This window comes from Panthera onca, chromosome B1 (assembly GCF_046562875.1).
Source record: "Panthera onca isolate mPanOnc1 chromosome B1, mPanOnc1 haplotype 2, whole genome shotgun sequence".
In the NCBI taxonomy this organism is placed as follows: domain Eukaryota; kingdom Metazoa; phylum Chordata; class Mammalia; order Carnivora; family Felidae; genus Panthera; species Panthera onca.
Window position 1 is genome coordinate 16334564 of NC_138342.1, and position 23907 is coordinate 16358470.

Genomic DNA, 23907 nt, shown 5'->3' on the forward strand with positions numbered 1-23907 from the left:
CACAGCTGGGCCTGTAGGTGGCTTTGGCTCTCTCTCCCGAAGACCCTGGGGCTGGAGTTCAGGATCCTTAGCTCTCAGGTTCTAGGGCAGGTGGAGAAAATTTTAAGTGTTCAAGAAACGTGTTAAGTGTTAGGTACAGGGACTAGGGAGAGATTGTGGTGCAGGGAACTAGGAGTCTGTGCTCTCCTCTGCTCTCTGCACCTCTCATCAGTCCTCAAAGACCCTCCACACGGTGCCCCTTCGCCACCACGCAACGCCAGCCCCCGCCGCCTCGTTGCCAGGACAACCCTCTTCCGCCCGGCGCCTCCGCAGCCTTCCTGCTAAAGGCTTAGAGGACGCTGCGTGCGTCTGACGTCACTGCGCGGCGCGGTCAGATCTGGGGACCGCGCGAAGCCTCGTTTTCCCGAGCCCGGGCGGTCGGTGACGCGAGTGGGGTAGTTGGCCGAGCGGGCGCAGGGCGAAAGTGCCAGCCGGCGTGGCGGCCGGCGTGCGCATCGCCGCGGGAGAGAGGCGCGGTAGGATCGGGTACGGGGTGCCGTGGGCCAGGGGTGCGGGGATCCCGCCGTGCCGCCCGCCCCGTCTCCGCCCTGCAGGCTTCCGGGCTGGCCTGTCTCTAGGGCCGCCGGACTCGTTGCTAAGGACCTTGAAGCTGCGGAGCGCCGAGAGCGCACCCTTCCTTTCCCGGGGTCAGGCTTTGGCGGAAAGTAGCCCGCCCTTCTTCCTCCCAGCTCCCCGGCTCCTTAAAACAAAACAAAAAAGCCAAAAAACCCCAAAAACACTCAACTCTGTTTTTCTGGATTTTTTTCCTACACGTCCTCCTGATTTTCCAACTTTGACACCACTCTGTCCCTGAACGGGTCTTAAGTGTTTGGAAGAGTGTGGTGTTAGAGAGGAAGAGGGTAGGAAAATGGAAAGCAAATTTAAGACCCTTAATATTGGCCCTGTGGATTTATGGTAAAAAGGGATAGGTGGATATTGGGCTCTGTGGCTGCACTCTGGAATTTGAAGGAGCTTTAGAGATGGGTCACGGCTTCTTCAGTGGGATGCCTGTCACTTCTGGAACTTTCTGAACAACGGATGAGAGAGTAGGAAAAAAAGTGGCCTCTGCCCCTTGAGAATTTAGCAAGCCTTTTAGTGCGGTGGTCTCAAAGCGTGGTCCCAGAAGAAAGTGCATATAGGGAAAGAAATAGGATATGTGAGCTGTCCAAAACAATGAAAACCAAAGTATGCTTTTCCTAGCACTGACACGGATGTCTATGGCCCCTTTCGGATGATCCGCGGCACCTAAGGAGACGAAAGGGAAAATGAGGGTTCTGCTGTTGGGGCCCTGCTTGATTTGCTTGCTCTCTGGTTTATGACATAGTTTAGATGTTTGGGTCAAGGGGATTCTAGTGCCTGTTTAGAATCTTTATATTGTTTTGTAAAAGAATGAGAGGTGACTGCGATAATATTTGTAGCACGAAACAGTCCTTACCTTTTCACTTCCTTCCACCATTATTACCTCTTTACACCACCCTCCTCATGTTATTTAATGAAAAAATACTTAAAAGAGTTGTTGAGTGTAAGATGAATTAAGTCTTTTTTCTTTTACAAACAACTCATGTTCCGGTTTTGTTGTCAGTGGTATGCTCCCAGATGGGTATCGTTTTAAAAAATTCAGCAGACTTAATTTGTAAGGTAAAGGTGGATTCTTTTAATAATAGGTGAAAAATAATTGTTTTGGAAAGCAAGTCTCTAGGGTGTTTTGAAAGTGAACGCAGAAATGTTTGCATCGTGTATGTGTGTTTTGAAATGACTGCTGAAATTTACCTAAGTATATTGTACATAAAAACTGCCCTGTATGTGTAAAACCTTTGGAGGCTCAATTTTCTGGCACGTTTCAAAGTTTTTCAAAATGAAGAGTTTCAGCGGCTCTTTGAATTCATTCAAAATATAACGCAGCACCTTCTTGCAGGTACCTTTCAGGAACGTCTTTTTCACATGAAAGAAGATAGAAATTTAGTTGTTCCTACACAAACTTTTGTAGATTTGGTAGGTAGTGTTGAAAACTATGCATCGTGGTTTCATGTGTCCAACTCTGCTCTTTTTGTGTTTGTGGGTAGGATCTTTGTGATGCCTCATTTTCAGCTGTGACAGCTATTAAAATTTATGATCAAAAGAAATATTAATTCATTAGTCTTCATCAACATTAAGAGCAGTTACTGTAATTGTCCCCAATTATAGAGTTGAAGAAACAGAGACACAGATTGATTGATTGATTGATTGATACATACATATGTATGCATACGTACATACAGAAACTTAGATCATGCTGTTCCCATCAGGAGATTCTCAAAACTGAGACCTGGCATGATAGTAAATACTTGTTGAATATTCACTGAAGTGCAGTGTTAGGTTGAAATATTTAAAGCCTGGCTTATCTTGACTTAGAATATTATCTGACAAATTTAATGAGCCATTAATTACCATAATTCTGGTAAATGCCTTAAGAATGAAAGTGAAGTGTGATATTGGGAAGTAAGTCATCTGCTGGTAGTAAGATGAGGAAATTAGGTGAATGAAAATTGTTCTGTTTATGAAACGATCTTACATTTAATTTATCTTTGCAAGGCACTTGGATGTGGTCACATCATGTTTGAACTATCTTGGGGCTGAGTTAACGGAGTTTTGTCCTCCTTGTGAAGAATTCTAATTTGGCAAGTGGATTAAAATCATCTCATGAGGAATCACTTGCCAAAGCATCAATGTTTATCCTGAAGAAGAGAAAACGAAGGAGTCTGTGTCTCCAATATTTGAAAAACTCATTTGGAAGTGGAAGAAGACTTCATCTATGTTGCCTTAAAGGAAGATCTTACAGTGTAGTTGAGGAGTAGTTATATGCATGTGTGTGTGTGTGTGTATGTGTATGTATGTATGTGTATGTGTATATGTATATATGTGTATATGTGTATATATGTATATACACACATTTTATTTTTTTAATTTTTTTATTTTATTATTATTATTATTATTTTTTAACGTTTATTTATTTTTGAGACAGAGAGAGACAGAGCATGAATGGGGGAGGGTCAGAGAGAGGGAGACACAGAATCTGAAACAGGCTCCAGGCTCTGAGCTGTCAGCACAGAGCCCGATGCGGGGCTCAAACTCACGGACCACAAAATCATGACCTGAGCCGAAGTTGGCCACCTAACCGACTGAGCCACCCAGGCGCCCCTATACACACATATTTTAAACTTTATTTTGAGAGAGAGCATGCACACGTGTGGGGGGAGGGGCAGAGAGAGAAGGAGAGAGAGAATCCCAAGCAGGCTCTGAGAGGAGTCTGCTGTGGTGCTCGAACCCAGGAACTCTGAGATTATGACCTGAGCCAAAATCAGAAGTCCAACACTTAATTGACTGAGCCACCCAGGCACCCCAGGGTAGTTATCTATTTAATAGCAATTCTAAAGGCTTAGAGTGGGAAATGCTCTAGTGGAAGAATGACTAGAGTGCTGTGCAGTGAGGGAGTGGAATAATCAAGTAGAAATAAGGAGAGAGTGCAGAAATCAAGAGTGCCATGGACGTACACATTTGAGAAACAGGAGATCGGGAGAGGCCGCATGGAATTTGGGACTGGAGCCAGACCTAGAAATACCAGCAGGCAGTTGGGTATATGAATCCAGGTGCGTGTGGTGGATTGCTTGGTAGACATAGGAGTTTATGATCAGGCAGAAAATCATCACTGGGAACTAGAGTCCTCCCATTAGCGGAAAAGAGGAAAGCGTGGAAGAGGGAGAAGTGAACCATCGCTGGCTGGTTGAGCAACTTGATATAATGCCTTCTTTACTCCTCAGTAACAGCCTGTATAGGCTTGTATTATCCTCCGCTTTTAAAATGTCTGGAAATCCAGCCTTGGGGAGATTAAATGATCTACCTAATTCATAAACCTGGTAATCGGTAGAGATGAGGGTGTAGACCCAGATCTGAGCCTAAAGCGGCTTCCGCCTCATCACACCACATTGATTACGTCTGTAAGAAGTGAAGGAAAAGAAGATAGCAGTGCTCTTAAGTGTTTTAGCCTGAGGGACCAGAAAATTGGTGGTACCTTGAATTAACAAGAGGTCCATAACTTCAGTGTGATAACCGTAGTTTTGGTTATGTTCAGGTTAAGGAGCTTCAGTCCCTTGACTAGGAGAGGTCATTATGTCTCGAAAAGTCAGACTTGATATGCAGGTGTTAGCACTTGGGGCTTTGGAAATACAGAGACCAGAGAAGATAGAGACGCCAGGGGATGTGCCAACCTCTTACTCCTTTCAGAAATCCAGTCCATGTTTTCTGACTATAGCCAGAGGTCTGCAGTTGAGTTTCTAAAAGCTTATTTTGACAGTTTGAATGGGAAAAAATGTTTATTTTATTTATCTTATTTTTTTACAGATTGTTTTTCATTTACTGTTATTGATACTGAAGTTGACATAATTTTGTATTTTTTCATTGGTCTTTGGGGTATTTTGCTCCATGCCATATCTTTTTTGTGTGTCTTTTACTATATTATTTACTCTGTTCTGTTTTGGTCTTTATGTTGTTAATGCATCTCTTACTCCCCAAATTCTGAAATCAAGTTGCATTTAACTGCAGGCGTGAAAGGGAAGCAATGCAGAAATCAGAGTGCCACGGAGGCGTTCAGCTGAGAAACAGAGGGGCAGGTACAGAACATTGCTTTTTAAATGAAGAGGTGAATCGGGTTAGTGACACATTCTGTTACACAGATGGATAAGAGTGAACTTTATCTCTTCCACCTCTTTTGTTGTTGTTGATCTTCCGTTTTTTCCAGATAACTGTGATCAAAGGACATCATCGAGCATACAAATAAAACATAGGACTACAGTTCAACAAGGCAAATCCTCATCATCAACCAGTTCCCCAGAGTCCGCAAGAAAATCTCATCCTCGACCAAGTGATAAACTTAACCCTAAGACAATTAACCCGGTAGGCACAAAAGACAGTCAGGACTGCCTTGTAGGCATTGTTTTGTTTTGTTTTGTTACATTTAGGCTAGTGATGAAGGGCATATGGTAATCATGATGAAGAATGGAAATAATGATGATGGGAGTGTGGAAACGAGAAGGTGTCAAATGGGGAATAGGCAGTTGTGGCGTATCCTGTCACATTCATGGAGCAGTACTGTAGAGTGTAAGATGAATTGCATATCAGCTTTATTTTTTATTTTCTTTAGTTCTGCTACTTCCTAATGGCAGTGAGTAAACTTGTATTCAATTGACGTGGGAGGAACCACATGCTTCCACAGTGGCGTAAACGTCCCTATTTTGCTTTGATTTATAAATTAGCTCCCCAGGAAATGCCTCTATAGTACCAGCCTCCCTTTGCCTTCTGACAGCACTTTAACCACATTCCACAAATAGGAGATTTACGCGCATGAAAGAGGATAATCGTTAAGTGTGTAGATCACTGAATTATCCAGAAAGTGGGCACACGTGTGCTACAACACCAGGCAGTGTGTGGCCCAACCTTGCGTAGGGTAAGATGATCCTGGTTTCAGCCTTTAAAGGGGATTATGAGAATGGCTGAGACACTGATTTTGATGGCGGGTAAAACATAGAAAGGGTACAATGAACTGGCCAAGGGCAGGAGATTTTCTGACTTTCCAAGTGAAAAATTGTGTCAGCATATGTGTTGCTTTGCTTCTTTCTGTAAACTGCACAGTGTCAGAGGAGTGGGACTCCTGGAGAATGTCCTCCTCTCTCCTTGCTCTTGCTTCTTTTTCCCACGTTTAATTGAGAGATTCATGGTGACACTTCTGTTCTCTTCCTCTCTTTGGGGAAAGAACTTTGTAAAGTAGTAATATTTAGTGGCCCTAACCTTAAATTTTATTGCTAATTAAGGAAAGTTTGGGGAAATAATGACTTGACCTGAGAATAGAGGATATTAGACAAGACCATGTCGAAGATCTGTAAAAGCTACCAAACCAGAGTAAGTCAGTCAGAAGTCAGGACAGAAGTCACCATTAGGGAAAAAGGTGGTTAGTGACTGGGACGAGGCACGGCAGAGGTTCCTAGGGTGCTGGTCACGTTCAGGTTTTCCATACCTGCATGTTGTTACTCCACTGTTTTGGAGAATTCACCGGTCTACGTACCTATAATTTATACACTTCAATGTGTGTAAATTTTGAGCACTTCACTTGGATCAAAAATTACATGTGTTGAAACTCAGTATAGTGAAGTATATTTAATGTTGATTATTTTACAGTTGAAATCTAGTGTGTGATGATATTGTTAAAAACTGAAGGGACTATAGTTTTTTTCATGGTAATGGAATTTTGGTAAAATTTGGTAAAGATTGATAAAATGAACCCACTGGTAGAAAGAAAAATTGATAATGTGGGACTTGGAAGATAAAGCTATGATTATCTCTAAAAGGAGTTACAAATTAAAGGAAAAGAATGGAATGGCTTAGAATTTCAATCAGAAATTTTGTCTTGGTGGTTGTTTTGGATATTTAGGGATTATTTACATGATCTGTAGGTCCAAAAAATAAAATCAGTTCCTAATAGGTGGTAGAACTAAAAAAGTGTTTGTAGTCCTAATTTGTCTTAATTCCCCCCCCCCCTTCAACAAACACTTTTTCAAGTTTCCTTATCTGATATCAATTACTTGAAAACAGTTTTTAAAATAAATTTTTCTTAGTAGGAATTGTAATTAAATGAATGAAACATTACTATTTCTGTGAATTATTATGCAGAATGTGGGTTGAACTTTGTAAATGAATCTCCTATTATAGTATTATGTGTCAATGACATTTCATCTGTGTGTTGTAACTTCAAACATGTGTTTTTCCAGAGGAAAAAAGGCTAATTCTAAACTTATACCCTTAAATATATTTTTAAATTACTGCAAGTGATTGAAAAATAATTTTATCTAGTTGTATCTTTAAAAAAGATTAGTCCATTTATATTTTATAATTTAGACAACTATATTTTATTTGATTATGTTCAAAGTACTGTGTGATGAAATATTAACTTTTTGTGCCTAAATTCTCTAAGGATCAGCTGCATTGAAATCATGTATCCTGTGATTATTTAACCATTGTGATTGATCATCTCTTAAATGATCTTTGGGAATAGATACAAAGTTAATTTATTCTTTTGTTTTTTAACTTTTTTTTTTTTTTTGATGTTTATTTTTGAGAGAGAGAGCGCGAGCAGGGGAGGGGCAGAGAGAGAGGGAGACAGAGGATCCTAAGTGGGCTCTGTGCTGAGGGCGGAGAGCCCATGTGGGGCTTGAACTCACAAACCATGAGACCCTGACATGAACCAAAGTCGGACACTTAACTAACGGAGCCACCCAGTCACCCCCAGAATTAATTGATTCGTAAGATAATATGTGGACAAAGTTGTGAAGTTATATATCTAAGCAAACACATCTGAGCACATGTTCGTGGGAGCCTTGCACCACCTTCAGCCCTGTCACTCCTGCCAATCGTAAGCCTTTGTTTTTTGTAGAAGCGTGAAACCATTTGGGAGAGATTACAGGTTCTGGACCCTCCAGACCGTCCATATTTGACTGGAGGACAAGTAGGAGATGCGCTGGCGACTGAAGACAATTCTGCTTTCCCTGTACCTAACACTTCTTCCCCATGTAGCCCTCACCTTGAGAGCTCACAGTGGGGGAGGGTAGAAAGATGTATTATCTTTGTTATATTTATTTATGATGTTCGTATAATAGTATTTGTCTATATTATATATGTGATCCCAGCTCCTTCACGCCTTCGGAAACAAGTTAGGGGCTAAAAAGAAAGACACAGCTTGTGGCTGTGGTTGTGGGTCCAGTACTGAGGGGACCGATCGTTTTCCTCAGGTGTGTTGCCGAGTTGAGTGATGCACTTGATACCAGCATCGTGGGTGAAAAGTCAGGATGTCCCTTTGCCTCTGACCTCAGCAGGATGAAAATCGGGCAGGTATCACAGAGTGGAGGTGATGGTATACTTACTGCATTCGTGTCATCTTTTTCTTTCAGTTTGGTGAACAGTCCCGAGCCCCTTCGGCATTTGCGGCTATTTACTCTAAAGGAGGTATTCCTTGCAGGTAAATCAGTACGGATGATAACTGACCAGATTATTCAAAATAACTGAGTCAAATCAATAACAGTATTTAGTTTAAATGTATTGAAAATTTTATATACTAGGAGGTTGCAGTAAAGGTGACTTATTTACACTTTGGCTGTTGGACTGGGGTAGATCGTGAGACATTGTTGAAGAAAATCATTTCAGTTCCAAAATAGAATTACAAATAGATCTGTAATTTAAGAAATGGAATTAACCAGTTTCTGAAACAATATAAGCATTCATAGCCTCGGGCGAGTTGCAAATAAATAGTCTGAAACTGAAAGTTTATAATTGAATGGGATTGTTTCATTAGTTTTTTGTTTGTTGTTGTTGTTTTGGGTTTTTTTAATGGAGATTATTTTTTCTTATTTTATTTTTTATTTTTTAAAATTTATGCCCAAATTAGTTAGCATATAGTGCAACAATGATTTCAGGAGTAGATTCCTTGGTGCCCCTTACCCCTTTAGCCCGTCCCCTCTCCCACAACCCCTCCAGCAACCCTCAGTTTGTTCTCCATATTTATGAGTCTCTTCTGTTTTGTACCCCTCCAGGTTTTTATATTATTTTTGTTTCCCTTCCCTTATGTTCATCTGTTTTGTCTCTTAAAGTCCTTATATGACTGAAGTCATATGGTTTTTGTCTTTCTCTGACTAATTTCACTTAGCATAATACCCTGTTTCATTAGTTTTTGAAATGACATTTGAAAAATTTCAGAAAGTTGTATTTATTGAAATTATATTTATTAATGAGTACATACGGTAGTTCTTCCTCACTTTTGATACAGTTTTTGCCACCTTTTGTAAGAGACATGAGAAGTGTTTTAAAGAAAACGATATAGTTACTGATAGAATGATACCATTTTAAGATTTCACTACCAAGAAACATTTCTTTCTTCTAAGTGTATCCAGTTTTAGCCGTTCTGGGTGATGGGAAATGTCATTTTCATTGTGGAAAGAATAACCACGACATTCTTTTTGTTGTTTTCTAAAATTCAAGAAATGTAGTTTTTAATGGTATTTGCAGATTTGGAGAAATGAGCTCAAGAGGCATTCCTCACTTTATTGTTATTAGTTTTTTATTTTATTCTGAGTCAAAACCATATTTACATATTCTTACACCCCCCCCCCCCCCCACTCTAAGCAATCATGGTTGCTAAAATTGTAAAAATGTTACCGAGGCCTCTTGCTATTAAGAAAATAACACTAAAAAAGGTGTCAAGAAGTTGAGAACATTACAAAAGGGTGAAGAAACATTTGAGCGTCTTGAGTAAGTTCACTGTCATGGTTATGATGAGGGTTCTCTTGATGTAGTTATATATCAAAACCAGTATCAAATGTTACACTTCATAACCATGTACAGTTTGTTGCACGTTGGTTAAGACTCAGTAAAGCTGTTAATAAAAAAAAATGTTTTTAAAGCAACAGCAGCAGCAGTGACCAATTCAAGGGGCTATCATTTTGTAACCCTGCATGGGCTGTTTCACCTCCTGGCCTCTGTTTTCTTTTGTGTAACAGAGGGGAAATCTGGCTTGTATTTAGATCATGAGGGTTAAAGAATCTGTATCTGAAAAATAATGTTCCATATAAAACACGTTACTGTTTCTAATTATCACATTTCTTTGTTTGCACATTGGTAGGTTACCTATTTTGTTACAATTATGACTTAAACATGTCAAGTGTAGCATTTGTGTTAAGACTCACAGATGGCACCATGCTTGAACTCCCAACACTGTAGGCTGAACACGTGTGGAGTTGAGTTTTCCCGCGAAACGGTTTTGCTGAAAGGATAGGAGTGGGGGTTACAGACTTTGCTGTGTGAGATGCCTTCGTAATAACGTTGCAAGCCATGATATTCCTACATGTTACAGAATAGTTCTAATATGATTATGTTCTGGAAAGAGTCTGAATGTGTTAGAGAATTAGTGTTTAATATATAATTACATTGTCCGTGTTGCGTTTACCAGTGTTTGTTATTTTAGATTGGTCCATGGTTCAGTGAAACACAGACTGCAGTGGGAATGTCCTCCTGAAAATCTTCCATTTGATCCTCTTCTTATTACTTTAGCAGAGGTATGTGTGATTTCCATTTCTCCTGAGTGTTTATGGAAAAAAACACCTTAAAAACTGTATTAAATGTTACTTCACAACGCATCAGTAAATCTTATTTTATGCTTTTGGAATAAGAGCCAAGCGAAAGTCATTAAAACACCAGCGCTCCCTTAGGAACTAATTATGATCAGTATATGTTTATTAGAAACTGATTAATCAGCTTTATAAACAACTTAGTCTACACAGGGATTTGTAGATAAGTAGATGAAATATTCACACTTAATTCCAAAAAAGTACTTGGAATCATATTGAATGAGTCATATCAGGAGAACATCAGTGCTTTAACTTAAACTACATCAGATAGCAATGGGTGGTTGATCTATTTCTATACAACCAGTCATGTTTAACGTGAATGTGATATGTTTTTTAGGGAGCTGATACTAAGTACCTAAACATGCTTTTGGAAAATTCTCTGGGCTTTTGCCCACCTGTACATTTTAAGTCGAATGTCAGGGAGATCGTTTTTGTAGAGGATTTTAAGAAAATTTTTCATAGATTCCTTATATTTTTTACCATGTCAGGAAAAAGTTGGCAGAGTATTAGCTTCAAGTGGATCAGTGATCTCTTCTGTGAAATTTATTCCCTTAGAGTCACAAGTTGAGAAATGAACTAGCCAGTTGTCTTATGTTTAAGTTACAGATACTTGTCTTTTTTAAGAGTTAGGATCATTTTTGTTGGTCTTTGTTTTTCTTAATTTATATCTCTGCTTACAAGATTATTTTGGTTTAATAACAGCATATTTTTATGGGTAGCCTATTTTGAAATTCAGTTTTGATCAAAGTCTTTTAAACTTGGTATTAAAAACTTAAAAATGTATCAATGTTTCATTAGTTTAAAAAATTTTTTTAAACCTTTTGTATATGGTAGCAAACCATTTTTTAGATGAATCACAACTATAGTGACACCTTTGAAAACATGGTCCAATTAGGGGTGCCTGGGTGGCTCAGTTGATTAAACATCCCACTCTTGATTTCGGTTCAGGTCATGATCGCACAGTACGTGAGATCAGATCAGGCCCCGCATCTGGGTCTGGGCTGACCGTGAGGAGCCTGCTTGGGATTCTCTCTCTCTCTTCTGCCCCTCCCCCATGAGCTGGTGCACCTGCCCACTCACTCTCTCTCTCAAAAATAAACATTAAAAAAAAAAAAATGCTCTAGCTAATCACAAAGTGAGGAAGGTGAGGGGAGTTCTTTAATTTGGAGAGTCCCTAAAGGGACTCTGTGTTTAGTTGAGATTACATAAAGTCAGTGCTTTGAATAATTATTTTCCAAACACCAATGCCTTTATTTCTGTGTTGGGTACATTATTAGCCTTTCCTTCTACTTATTTAATAATGGAAAAGTACTGACAGAACCACCACTATGGAAATCCACCTCTCTTGACCTGATCCCTCATCTCTACAATGGCCAGGAGAGGCACAACCTTAGGGTGATAGAAGCTGTGTTCCAAAGTGGTGCTGCTGTGCTTGGCGGTCCAGGAAAAGAAGTGTTTGATCACTGTTTGGAAGCAGATAGTTTGGTCTAAAGAGCAAATTGGTTGAAAATTAGTATTTTTAGGCATGACTTTGCAGGCAGTTTTACTTATTCACAGATAATAATTAGTCAAACTGATGGAGTATTGCTGTTGCTTTTTTTTGTATTACTTTTTCAAAAAAAGTCAGGTGGCTCTTCTGTCTTGACTCAAAGTGATGGATTAAATCACAAAAGAGTACTATCCAATAGTTTCTGATGCATTTAGGGTGAAAGAAAGGATACGGGTTATTTTCATATATATATATATTTTTTTCAATCTTATTTATTTTTGAGAGAGAGACAGAGTGTGAGCAGGGGAGGAGCGAAGAGAGAGGGAGACACAGAATCTGAAGCAGGCTCCAGGCTCTGAGCTGTCAGCACAGAGCCCAACATGGGGCTTGAACTCATGAACCGTGAGGTCATGACCTAAGCCAAAGTCGGATGCTCAACTGACTGAGCCACTCAGACTCCCCTTCATATTTTTATTTCGCATTCCAATGTTAAAAATGACATTTAAAATCTTACAGTGGTTTTCTGTAAGATTTTCATAGGAAACGATGTTTTTTAAATATCTTAATGTAAAATATTTAAATATGAAGGAAATACAATATTTTAGAAACTCATTAAACAAGTTGTAAAGTCACTGTAAAGGTAGGAGGTCCAATAATTATAAACCATCATTGGCTGATTTTCTGTGCTTGCAGACAGTATTTGGTAGTACACACAAAATGTTTTCAGTATCCCAGTGAGGGTTTCTTTTACGTTTTTTCTTTTTTTTTATTATTTACCTTTCCTCTCTCTTCCTCTCCCCTTTTATTTTCTTCCTCCCTTTCTTTTTCTTTATTTCCTTTATTTTTCCTTGCTTTTCCGTTTCTTTTTCCTGTTCTTTAATGTTCAAAATCTTTTCCTTCCTTCTGTGGGTAGAAATTCGTCCTGTCCCATGTATATCCTTTGTTCCACAATTTCTGGGTTTAATTGAAATTGTAATTATTGAAATTATAAATCATGATTAGGAAAACCATAATAAAACTTGATTTTCATTTAGACTAGTAAGAATTCAGTTTTGTTGTTAGTATAACCAGATGCTTAGTAAATCTTTTTTGTTTGCTTGTTTTGTTTTGTTTGTTTTTTGTCTTTGGCAGGGTTTGAGAGAGACTAAACATCCATACACCTTCGTGTCAAAGGAGGGATTTAGAGAATTACTTTTGGTCCAAGGAGCTCCTGAAAAAGCTGTGCCTTTGCTTCCAAGACTGGTTCCTGTGCTAAAGGCGGCTCTGGTATCCTCTATTCCTTTGGACTTTCTGTGGTACATTTAGAATATTTTATGTCTTTTTTTCTTCCAAATTGTATGCAAATGAGTCCTTTACCTGTGATTTTGATGTGTGTGCAAAATTAGGCCATGGTTATTCAGGGACAGATGATTACTTACTTGAAGACACCTGTAGAGAATATCCGAAAGGTAAAAGGGGACATTTTCAGTAATGAGAGAAAGTAAGAAACCTCACATCAGCCTTGCTGCTTGCTGTGATACAGCTAAGCTAATATTTCAGTCAAGCCAGTTTATTTTTTTGCTTCTAGATGGTATAACATTAAAGGTATTTTTTTAGATTCAGGGTTTAGTGGCTTATCTTCTAATTTTGAATGTTCAGTCTTACTTTTTTCTCCACCTGCTTACCCTTTCTTCTTACTTGTCTTTCCTCTTTCCTTTTCTGTCCCTGTACCCCTGACTGTCTAACCCCCCCCAGGTACACCTGGATGATGACGTGTTTGCAAGAGGTCTGAATGCTCTCGTGCAGCTAAGTGTCGTCGTTGGTCCTTCTCTGAATGACCATCTGAAACATCTGCTGACAAGTGTAAGTACTGAAAAGATGACAGAGTGCTTGTGTATGCGTATCATGCACTGTCTGTATCTTGTCGTGATCAGTGGCTTCCAATTAGTCGTTAACGGATTCAGAAATCCTAAAAAAAATCTGATTCTTCTTCTTCTTTTTTTAATGTTTATTTAGTTTTGAGAGAGAGAGAGAGAGAGAGAGAGAGAGTGAGAGCGAGAGTTGGGGAGGGGACAAAAATTAACGAACAGTACAATGGTCTTATGCCCATGTTGATTAGCACGGATTATAAAGACAGCTCATCCACCCTCCTGTGTAATTGTACATTGCCACAGTCATGATTTTCATCATTTTCTTTGTTTTTCCTTGTAAGTTTTTAGTGAATCTGTAAACAGTATTCAGGATGAGACGTTTCCCTGTTATGTGTAGCTTAATCCTTAGGACAGATACACACTGGGATACTGGACAGTTAGAAGGACTCGGGAAACTCAAAAAGCTGTTACACGGTTTCAGTTCATTACAGTGAAGGGCTACCAAGTAAAAGCCACAAAGCAAGGAGGTGCACAGAGCAGAGCCCAGGAAGGTCAAAATGTGGAGTCTCCAGTTGACCTCTCTCACACTGGAGTTGGACAGCGCTTGCTTCCTCCAGCCAGAAGTGATATGTGGCAACACAGATGGAGTATTGCCGTCCTAAGAAACTCCCCTCAGCGTGGTGTCCCAGGGTTCATATTAGGGTTCTGTCAAGCAAGCATGACTGGCTGCTTGCATGGCCGACCTTAGTCTCCAGCCTCTTCAGAAGCTGAGCTGAGATCATGTGGCCCAAGGGCCCCATGTAAACAAAGACGCTCTTATCTGGCAGGATCGTACCAAGGGCTTAGAGGTTCCCATACGGGAGCCAGAGACAAGGGCCGATCTTTTCTTTAGGTGGAATTAATCCGTTACTGCACACACTAATAAAAAATTAAAGTCCTTGCTGGAATAACCCACAGCTGGCATTTCTCTGTGTGCATCCTTCTGTAGTTCAGAGTTGAGGCATGTATTTCAGTCATAGTTTCACTGTTTTTTTCTTGGACCAGTCCATTTAGAGAGATCCTAGAACTGGATGTTTAGCTTCTTACTCTGCAGAGAGACCATACACCCCGGGAACACCTGGCAAAGCCTATAGAGAGTAGGGATGGGAGTGAATCTAGCAGGATTGCCATGCTGAGGTTAGGAATAGCGGGAGATGAATTCCCACCAACACCAGGTGTTTGATGGAGAGAAGACACAGTGGGAATAGACTCTCGAAGCTTAATATATGGGAAGCCTTAGGAGAGAAGGAAGAGGATCCTGGCAGGTGTTTGCTTACAACCTTTAGGTCAGCAGGTTGTACCTGACTAGCCACAGGAATTTCACCCTAATATATAAAATGACTTATTTTAGATTGATTACTCCATTCAGACATTCAACATTTTGACAAATCTGTTGCTCTCTGCCCTTCTGTTTTGTGTTCTGTGCCAAGTAATATGCTGGACACTGGAACTATAATGCTGAACTTGTTTTAACAAATATAGTGGTGTCTATTGCATATAAATTTCAATGAGATATTTTCTAAAAGAAGCCTTGGAATCTAAAACAAATTAAGTGGTGTTCGTGTACTTAACTATACGGTAAGGATTCAATGATTTTATTTCTAGTTAGCATACTCCTTAGTGAAGTTTTACTTATGCCTGTGGTGAATATTGCTACTTTTCCAAGTCATTCTCCCAATCTTATTTTAAAAGCTTTCCAAGAGACTGAGGGATAAGAAATTCAAAGAACCCATCACCAGTGCATTACAGAAGCTAGAGCAGCATGGTGGGAGTGTAAGTAAAGCCTTACTCCTTAAGTCATGGGTTTTTGTTTGTTTGCTTCTTTGTTTTTTACTTTTATGCTATGAAACTGACTGTATGACATCTATTATTTCAACCACAAGTTACCACGTGCAGTTGATATTTTCATTTGAGAGTTCGGAGCTTCCATCTTACGTAGGTCACACGGTTTCTAAGCATTGGGATTTGGACCAGATTGTGTTAACACGGCCGTTCACTTCCTCTGCTCTGACTATACCCTCCACGTGGTGCGACTTGACAGGTTTTTTTTCTTTAGTTTGGATGTTCTTGCTTAGACCATTGGAAAATTCAGAAAACAAAAGGATTAATACAGAGAGCTCGTTGAAGAAAGTACTCTTCTTTTTCTTTCATTTCCCATCTTTTCTGTGTAAAAAATTTACAATTTTCCCATCTTCAGAGATTGAAATGAGATTCCCAGATGGCTGCAGTATCATGTCTCGAAGTGCATGCTATCTGGAACGTGTGTGCACACGCACACACACGAGGATGAATCAAATTATTCTGACTTGCAAGAATGTGCGGGACTCTCTGGGGGAATCTCATTATATGTGGGGTGTCAAATAACTAGGTTAAGTGAATTTTCATCATTTAAAGCAGTGTTCGCATAATCTAGTCTTGGAAATATTTCTGTAAAGCAGTGATCCTATCTTGTTTTGGAGATTATATGTAATCAGATCCCTTTTTTTTTTTTTTAAGTTTATTTATTTATTTTGAGAGGTTGGGGATGGGGAGCAGAGAGAGAGAATCCCAAGTAGGTTGCACGCTGTCAGCACAACATGGCTCAAACTCAAGAATCACAAACTGAGCCGAAATCAAGAGCCAAGCGCTCAACCTGCTGAGCCACCCAGGCGCCCCAACGTTTAACCGGATCTTAATGATAGCTTTGCATGGGACTGTTTTAACATTGCAGAACTTAGTTTCATTGCAGCTACTTCCTAAAGGAATTATAAAGGAAATTTGTGTGATCATATACAGTTTTAAAATGTCAGATACGTTAGTTTAAGCTTTGTCTAAGTTACCTAATTTGACCAATTACAGCGACTTTTAAAATTGATTATATTCGTTCTGTGATGAATGCCTAGAATAAAGTTTAGGTGGAGCAGGTAAGTCCCTAGACTACTAGGTAACGGATTTCTTTATTGCGTGTGGAGGATTAGCATTCAGGCACCTTGTTGAGAGGTAGAGAACCATCCCCTAGCCAATCCAGTGTCCTCAGCAGAAGGGAACTTCTTTTTGCTTATAGATGTGCTTCTGAGAATTGGAATGCAAAATAATTTGCCAATTCCTCCCTTGTGAAATGCAAGTAAACGGATGCTAAATAATGATGATACAGCTTCCAATCTGAAACTCTCCCCGGGTGGTTTACACACATCCTGTGGAATCGGGCAAGAAGAAAGGGGCAGGCCCAGCATGTTAGATTTCATGAGTAGGTGTGCGGAGGAGGGCATAGTTTTCGAGTAAATAAACTTCAGACAGAACACATGAGATTTGGAGGAGAACACAGAGGGGTGTACATGCCCAGCCCGGAGCTCCCGAGGCAGACAGCGAGGGAGCTCCGCTTGTTGCCACGCGATGTCGTTGTTTTGAATCTTGCTAATACAGGGTAAAAAAAGATTTTGAAGTTAAGTATTGTTTGCTCCTTCAGACTTTTTCTCTTCTTGTTTTCGACTTCTACTGTCGTGCATAATATTTCAATAATTTGATAATATTTGATCAGAGATTTTCTGTTGGTGTGCTATTAAAAATTGGCCTAATTACCATTATGCTTTTGCTTTCAGTACTTTGTAATCCTCCCTGAAATTAACAAGTGCTCTTCTTTGTCTTCAAAAACCAAATGTTTTTATATCTTTCTCCTTCTCTAAATAGTAGAGATGAGTCTTTAAAATTTTTTTTAATGTTTACTTATTTTTGAGAGAGACAGAGACAGAATGCTAGTGGGTTAGGGGCAGAGAGAGAGGGAGACACAGAATCTGAAGCAGGCTCCAGGCTCCGAGCTGTCAGCACAGAGCCCGACGCGGGGCTCGAACTCACGAGCCACGAGATCATGACCTGAGCCGAAGTCAGCTGCTCAGCCGACAGAGCCACCCAGGCGCCCCTGCAGAGATGAGTCTTTAAAAGAATCTTCTCAGTATTACAGTTTCTCGTTTCTTGGGGCTTGTGTGTGCCACAGTGATGGAAACATTCAGCTTCAGGGCAGACAGGAAAGTGAGTTATAGTCACAGTGTCGTTTTCTTATAACCAATCAGTTGACTACCTGCCTTAAGTTGCAGTTGGTTCACTCTCAACCTTGATATAATTTTCATCCTAAATCATAGGCACATCTGTCTTGGAAAAGGTACGTACTTGCACACACCCCAATCTTGATCGAACACGTGGGAAGTGATTACCTGTCAGGTACTCAGTTTGAGTACTTTTTAGACATTGTATCCACTTAATCATCACTGCAGCCCTCAGGGGTAGAATTTGTCGTTATCCCCCTTTAAAGACCTAGAAACTGAAGCTCAAAGAGAGAACTAGCCCCAGATTTGACAGTGAAGCGACTGGCAGCAGCTGGATTCATACACTGGTGATCTGGTTCCTAACTAAGTCTCCAGTGAAACGTTTTTTTAAACAGAGGACCACCTATGCTGTATTCAACTCAGAAAAAATGTTACACTTCTCATTCCATCATTCTGTTCTCATTCCATTTGGTTTGAGTGTTGGACACTTCTTTAGGCTTGTTCCTACAGGTGTAATTAATGCCTGTTAGGGAACCCTGCATGATACTAATGAAGCTACGTTTTTTTCTGTTGACAGGGAAGCCTTATCATCATCAAATCTAAAATTCCAACATATTGTTCCATATGCTGTTGAAGAAAGGAGCCCACAAAAATCTCCTTACTTCCTGGTGACAGGTGTGAAATGCTGGCCATGGGCACCTATGGTACCTTTTCAGATTCACTTCAGGTTGTTCTTTTGTAAATCACAGCCACCATTCATTCCTTACTAGTTTAAGATGAGTAAACCTAGTTCCACTGAATCATAATAAAAGTTACCCATCAACAGGAAAGAATGGTCAGTGATGGGGAGTTGTTAAAAACAGTTCTACAGTAGTATAATTTTGTGGGGTCGGTTTTTCATATATTTACAGCTTAGTGCAAACAACCATTACTGGGTTTATAGTAGATGCATTTGTATTTATTTTCTAATGCTTTGTATTTATAATATCCCTTTCACACTCAGTTTGTAGCTGTGTGCTTATTTTTAGACATTTTGTCATTTTGTCATTTATCAAAGCTATGGAAATTTAAAGTATGGATAAACATTTGTGAGTTCACTTTTAATTATTGTCTGTACATATGCATCTTACGATGTAGAATCCTTGGAAAAAGCCCATGCCAGAATATTCTAGTTTAAGAATTTTTTTTACATGTGTAAATTCTCTTGTAAGTATGTTGTTTATTACAACTTATTAAAACTGCCTAAACTTTAGGTGTTGGGTTTTATTTAAGTAAATGTCATTTTTGTATCCCGTAGTCTGAAAATACTGAAGATACTCATGTCACGAAGATCTTTAGAAATTAAAATCTGAAAACATTTAAATGCACTCCGTGATTTTGTCGTGCCTGCTTATGTTTAACCATTAATTAAAAAAGCTTTTAAAACATACTTTATAGGCATAGCCCTCAGTGATGGTGTTGTATTTGCTGACCCTGGATCGCTCTACAAGAGAAAGGAATGGAGTGAGAAATAGAAAATCAGAGTACGACTTCCCATCCTGAGGGCAAGAAGAGGCTGTGGGGACATGAGTAGCCACCACACCGAATCCAAAGCAGATTTTCTTTGGGAGGGATGAAGATTGGGGATCACTCCTTTCTGCGGGAGCAGCCATCTTCGGTCTCAGCAGCATGAGAGACCACCCTCTCGCTCCTTCTCTCAAATACACAGAGTGATCTCTTTGCAGTTCTCACCTCAGATACAGTCTCACAGCTGGGATGTCAAAGAACACAAGTAATTTCTAAGGAGTCATAAGTGCAGAAATGCCCATCGCCCCTCAGAGCTCTGGTCCTTCCCAGTCCCCCCGTCTGGGATACTCTTTCCTCAGGTCTCTGCTCCCGTCATGTCCGCGGACCACATGAGCTAAAACACCCGCCGGCCCACTGGTCTTGCTTTTACTCTTCTTCATCGCACCCAGCCCCACCCTGAGGCAAACGTGCACACGACCCGAAGGTGCCAAAAGAAGGACATGATATTTTCAATCTGGTACTTAACGCTTGTTGGAATAAAAATACCTGCAACATGGACAGTAGAGTTAGAAACATTTTATTCGCTTTTAGTTTTCCTTTTTGAAATACAAAATGTGCACATTGAGTTTACACAAACACGCGATGGCGGATTTCAGTGTACATGTACTGTACTACTCTGAATGTCTACACTGGTGATAGCAGGGCGGCTCTCAACATCCTATCTCTACACCAGAATAGATACCTGATTGAGTGTTGCAAGGACAGTCGCTAATTTCCTCCCACTGTAGCCTCTCGGTCTTTGTGGTATTTCTGCAAAGTGGGGAAGGTGTGTGTATCCTAAGTGATGTTGTGGCCACTTGACAATTTTGGCTTAAGATCATTGAAGAGAATCTGAATTGCTGGAGTGTTACGATGAGCTAAATCATAAGACAGTCCAGATGAATTGCTTAGCATTTATTTTCATCTTTAACGAAGTTTTGGTATGGTAGTTATTGATCAAATGGAGTCACTGATGCTTTCAAAGTGAATTCTGCTTGCTCTTTGTTCCCTGTAGGCCTTGGGGTAGTCCAGGTTTCTTTGTCCCTGAATGGCATGTAATAGAAAGGTGTCTTGAAGGAGTCGAGGGAGAGGGGATGGAGTAGGCCCTCAATGCTGTTAGGGATTACTTGTTACTAAGCATTACCATGTAACTCGAGGACAGATACCCTGACCCTTTGCATATGCCTATAAACATCCTTGCTTTGTTCCACACCTTCACGGACTTCCACTTAGTGACAAGATAGAAAATAGGCCACCTGTAGGATTGAACAAATCCCAAATTATATATATCATGTAGGCCTTGGCTATAATATGATTATGAAAAATTAAGAAATGCTTATTAAATAAGCTTTATTAGGCATATGCTGACATCTGGTGATAAACTAATTTGTTTCATGTTGTAAAAAATGCCAGATAAATGAATATCTTTAACAGAAAGCAGCAAATCCATAGAAACTGGGACTGTGTGTTTGCTTGTTACTAATCATAGTAATCTTGTTTTGTTTACTTAGTGTATAAATGGAATTACAGCATACAAACATGAAAATTAATTTCTGGAAATTAAATGCAGATGCCAATAGTTTAGAAAACCATTTAAAATCCTGGGGCTGAATACGTACAGTTGAGTAGCAAAAAACACTGATATTTTAAAATCACTGGTAATGGGAAAGCTGAATAATCCCATGGCTAAAGAATCAGTAAAACTCTCTGCCAGATTCTGTACTTTGGAAGAGTCACAGGGCATGAAATGACTTAGAACATCCCATGAACTCAGTGGCATTATGAAAAGGATGCAAAGTTGTAACTGGAAAACTCAAATCTTTTGGGGATTGCTTTATATTAAAACAAAGCTTGTTTGCATAATATGCCTCAGTGTAAAGCTGAGCAATCTATGCTAAAAGTGGTAGCTCCAAGTTTAAGTGTGGTACAATAGTTCACATTTGTCTGTTTGAGGATGCATTTGACAAGTTAAATCACATTTTCAAAGAGCTGCATGGAGCGCATGATGTTTTCATCCTGTAAGGGAGAAACACAGTGGGATTAAATTAAGCGTAGCTGCAAGGGCAAGTACACTGTTCTGCTTCTGAGTACTGCCCGCCCCCCACTGCATATGCCAAAAGCTCAAATACTAAGTGTTTGCACATACAGATCTCATTCTATCCCTTTTCCATCTAGATAACTATGGAGAGCCCATTTTACAAATGTAAAGTCTGCAGGCTTTCAGTATTTCATTTGAATCTTACTTGGTGTCAATAGGGATTTTTTTTTTTTCAAATTAGAAAACCAGAATGGAAACTAGAGAGGCGTAGAGAGTAAGAAAAAAAAAAAATGGAGCAAATGCAAAATTTTGGCATTCCAGGTAGATCACAGGCCAAATCACAGAGATTTGTACATGTAGAAGGAAGCAGGGTTTGTGCGCGAGCCAAGAGCCAACTTCATTCAGGATTGGAGGGGGGGCTTGGGAGACATGTTTGTAGTCATTTCACCTCTCTCTCTGGGTCTCTTAGGGCTAAATCTGTATGGCCTTCAGGAGCCTTTAAAAATGAATGTTCTCATGGGGAGCTTGGGTGGTGCAGTTGTTTGAGCGTCTGACTCTTGATTTGGGATCTGGTCATGGCCTCACGGTTCCCCTGGTGGGATCAAGGCCCACGTTCGGCTTTGCTCTGGTGGTGTAGAGCCTGATTCTCTCTCTCCCTCTCTCTCTCTGCCCCTCTTCCTGCTCGCGTGCTTGCTGTCTCTCTCTCTCTCTCTCTCTCTCTCTCATAAACATTAAAAAAAAAAAAAATGAATGGTCTCTCAGTGCCAGAGGAGGGACTATTGAGAGCAACCTTTGGACAGTGGCTGTGTGCAATTTAGCATATTCCCTAGAAACTGAAGAGCACAGATTTTGACATTATAGGGGCACTTGGAGATTCTATATGAATGGCACTCAGTGAGCTGTTTACAGTGATGATAAATAGCTGAACTTGTGCCGACTTCCCCTGCTAGTAATTGCATCAGCCAAGCAAGTAACTGCATCAGCGGACTGATACCACCAAACTGATCCTTGCAAAGGCCACCACATCGAAATGTGAGTTGAGAAACGAGCAGGCGCCAACAAAGGAAAAGTGTATCAACTTGAAGAGAAAAGCTAAAGATCAACAAACCTCGTCCTCTCTGTATTTATTTAAAAATACTCATTCTTAATTGTGGCTCTACCCATGCATCAAGTCAAATAACTTTAGGTAAGCTAAAACTAACCTCCCATCAGACAATGGAGAACCACTTGGATTTCTCTGAATTTTCTGTGCTTTGTTTTTTATGACTGAAGGCCATTACTGGCGCAGCCAAAGAGCCATTTCGGGTGCGCCTACGTTAAAGCAACGCGTTTCTCTCAGAAATCGGATGCAAACTCGGCCTGTGATGTACACTTGGCTGTACTGGAATTATACATCTATGGAGATAATATGTTATATGCTAAGTTTAGGCAAAGAGCAATTCAAAGCTCACATATGTTTTACCCTCAGTAATGAATACTCTAAAGGATTTAAGGAATGAAAATGCAGTATACTTGTAATAGTTCTCTTTAGGGCTTTCTGTGTGGCTCTCCTAAGGGTAGGCACTCTATAAATGTTAATTAATGAACTATAATTAAGTTGACAATTGTTTTTAGAGTGGTAGCTTCTCTTAGCTGCGTACGAATGGTAAGCTTAGGTAAAGTTTATATTGTGCTCAGTTCATGGTGGCTAGCTGACTTGACTTAGTCTGGCTGTTATGAAAGCAAAAGGGATAGTTTCTTTACTACTATGAACTTACTTTTTGGCAACTTTCAATGAACTCATCTATGGTAACAACTCCATCTTTGTTTTTGTCCATTTTCTGTTTGGAAGAAAAGAACAAGAAACTTTATTCCGACTTATCCCTTGTTACCCTGACACTTGAAGCGAATGAAAAATCCACCTGCCTGTTTTATGGGGAGGATCTGCTTCATTCTTAGTGATAAGAATCGTATGACCAACTGCTGTTAAGCTGTTCCCTTTTCAAAAGAATGTGGTGGAGATCTAGAATTGCTGCCCTACGTAAAATCTGGCACTCTAGCTCTGACAGAGTTCAGGCAGTTTGCGGACACTTTCAGAGCCTTGGTTTTTTCATCTGTAAATTGAGGCTAATGAGGATTTATAACTTTAAGGATTCTTGTGAGAATAATTGAAAACAAACCCAGAAACAAACATGTGAAACACGGCAATTCCTTAGTGTTCTTTCCAGGATATAGTGACTGTTCAATAAGTGTAGTTATCAGTATTATAATGCATTCAAATCCAAAATTATTAAATTAGTATGATACTTCATGGTCTATTATTTTGTCCCTTTCAGTAAAAGTTTTTTTTTTTTTTTCCTTTGCATTCTTTTGAATCATCGTGACACTTTGCAAGCTTTAGGAAATTTACTCTTTTTTGCCCCGTCTCTGATTTCTACTTGCATTCCTACCTGGAAAAATGTTTCGACGTGTTGTCTGGGAGCATCTTCCTTGAGAACAGGATATGTGCATTTACCCATCATATCATATATTGCTTTCATTATATCAAGCATTTCCTGAAAAGTAAAAGGCACTCACATGAGACTGCATGCATTATATGAAGAAACCAGTCTGACATTATTCCTACTCAATTTCAAAAATTTTTTTATTATTCGTTAAGTTTTGGTTGTCCCAGAGGAAAACACAACAGTTTTGTGCCTTAAAAGCT

At 39.8% G+C, this 23907-nt stretch overlaps 2 protein-coding genes across 10 annotated transcripts in view; one reads left to right on the top strand and one right to left on the bottom strand.

Annotated features, from left to right (window-relative positions):
- The first annotated feature begins 400 nt into the window (after positions 1-400).
- PACRGL (parkin coregulated like) lies at positions 401-19704 on the top strand. 7 transcript variants are annotated; one of them, XM_078446237.2, is made up of 10 exons: positions 2862-2883; positions 4618-4685; positions 4814-4968; positions 8013-8080; positions 10079-10169; positions 12862-12996; positions 13465-13572; positions 15312-15392; positions 18216-18313; positions 19076-19704. In XM_078446237.2, coding segments are annotated over exons 1-9 (765 nt in total). In that variant the 5' UTR covers positions 2862-2881; the 3' UTR covers positions 18273-18313; positions 19076-19704. The 7 variants fall into 7 exon arrangements, 6 of the variants coding, with proteins under 6 accessions (XP_078302365.1, XP_078302366.1, XP_078302368.1 ...); XM_078446238.2 differs by lacking the exon at positions 19076-19704 and adding an exon at positions 18936-18993; XR_013555336.2 differs by having other exon boundaries at positions 2863-2883; positions 18216-18342.
- Positions 19704-23907, bottom strand: part of KCNIP4 (potassium voltage-gated channel interacting protein 4) — a 1157282-nt gene continuing 1153078 nt past the window's right edge. For all 3 annotated transcript variants that reach the window (XM_060655342.3, XM_081795498.1, XM_060655341.3), the window contains 3 exons: positions 23651-23755; positions 22979-23041; positions 19704-21199 (listed from right to left, as the gene is read on the bottom strand). In XM_060655342.3, the coding sequence (XP_060511325.1) occupies positions 21152-21199; positions 22979-23041; positions 23651-23755 (216 nt within the window). In that variant the 3' untranslated portion in view covers positions 19704-21151. The remainder of the gene's footprint in view (positions 21200-22978; positions 23042-23650; positions 23756-23907) is intronic.